At 46.7% G+C, this 668-nt stretch overlaps 1 protein-coding gene across 1 annotated transcript; it reads left to right on the top strand.

The window, feature by feature from the left end:
- Positions 1-6: 6 nt before the first annotated feature.
- On the top strand, positions 7-661 carry LOC106111263. Its single transcript, XM_013293289.1, has 2 exons — positions 7-161; positions 239-661. The coding sequence occupies exons 1-2, from the start codon at positions 36-38 to the stop codon at positions 659-661; spliced, it is 549 nt and encodes a 182-aa protein (XP_013148743.1). The 5' UTR covers positions 7-35.
- The last annotated feature ends 7 nt before the right edge of the window (positions 662-668 follow it).

Here is a 668-nt window from a genome sequence, read left to right as displayed (position 1 = left end):
ACTTGGGCAGCTGGTTGCAACTGTTCGGGTACGATATGAGGAAGATGATGGGAGCTAAGTACATCACCGACATGGTGTTCCAGCCGATGACGTCAGTAACGGCACCGCAACTGGCGCCCGACTTCGGTGTTATGTCTGGACTTCAGTGTATTATTGAAAAGGTATGTGTTAATATTGATCATCGCTTTTCTTATACATATGCTGTGTTCCGTTGTTATGTTTATATTTTGTATTCCAGGTGAACGACAAGCTATCAGACATAGATTTCGTGCCGACTCCTCTTCTAAAAATGGAGCCAATAACACGGAATCTTCTGCCGCGTGTGTCATACAAGCGCGGCGTGTTCGGCGAGGGCGTGCTGATATCACGCGTGGACGGCAAGGCGTTCATCAGCGTGGCGGACGGCGCCAACAGTGTCGTTGAGGACGTCATTACCACCGTCTTCAACAACTCTTACTTCCTCGACGTCCACTTCAGCATCCACGACCAAGACGTGTTCTACTTCGTTAAAGACAACTCGCTCAAGATACGAGACGATATGGAGGAGCTGCGGAGACTCTCCGGAAAGTTTAATGTATCGCAAGATGAAACCAACGACCAAGGATCAGAGGTTTGTAACATTTATATAGATTTTTTTGTTCAACGACTGTTCTTTCTTTGAAAGTTAA

The sequence above is a fragment of the Papilio polytes genome, unplaced genomic scaffold, assembly GCF_000836215.1.
Source record: "Papilio polytes unplaced genomic scaffold, Ppol_1.0 DF824174.1, whole genome shotgun sequence".
Lineage (NCBI taxonomy): Eukaryota > Metazoa > Arthropoda > Insecta > Lepidoptera > Papilionidae > Papilio > Papilio polytes.
Note: the sequence above shows the minus strand (reverse complement) of the source record. Positions and strands in the feature narration are given on the sequence as shown.

Coding starts and splice junctions, on each gene's coding strand:
- LOC106111263 (XM_013293289.1), top strand. CDS start 36: ATGAGGAAGATGATGGGAGCTAAGTACATCACCGACATGGTGTTCCAG. Junction 162..238: donor TTCAGTGTATTATTGAAAAG/GTATGTGTTAAT, acceptor TTTGTATTCCAG/GTGAACGACAAGCTATCAGA.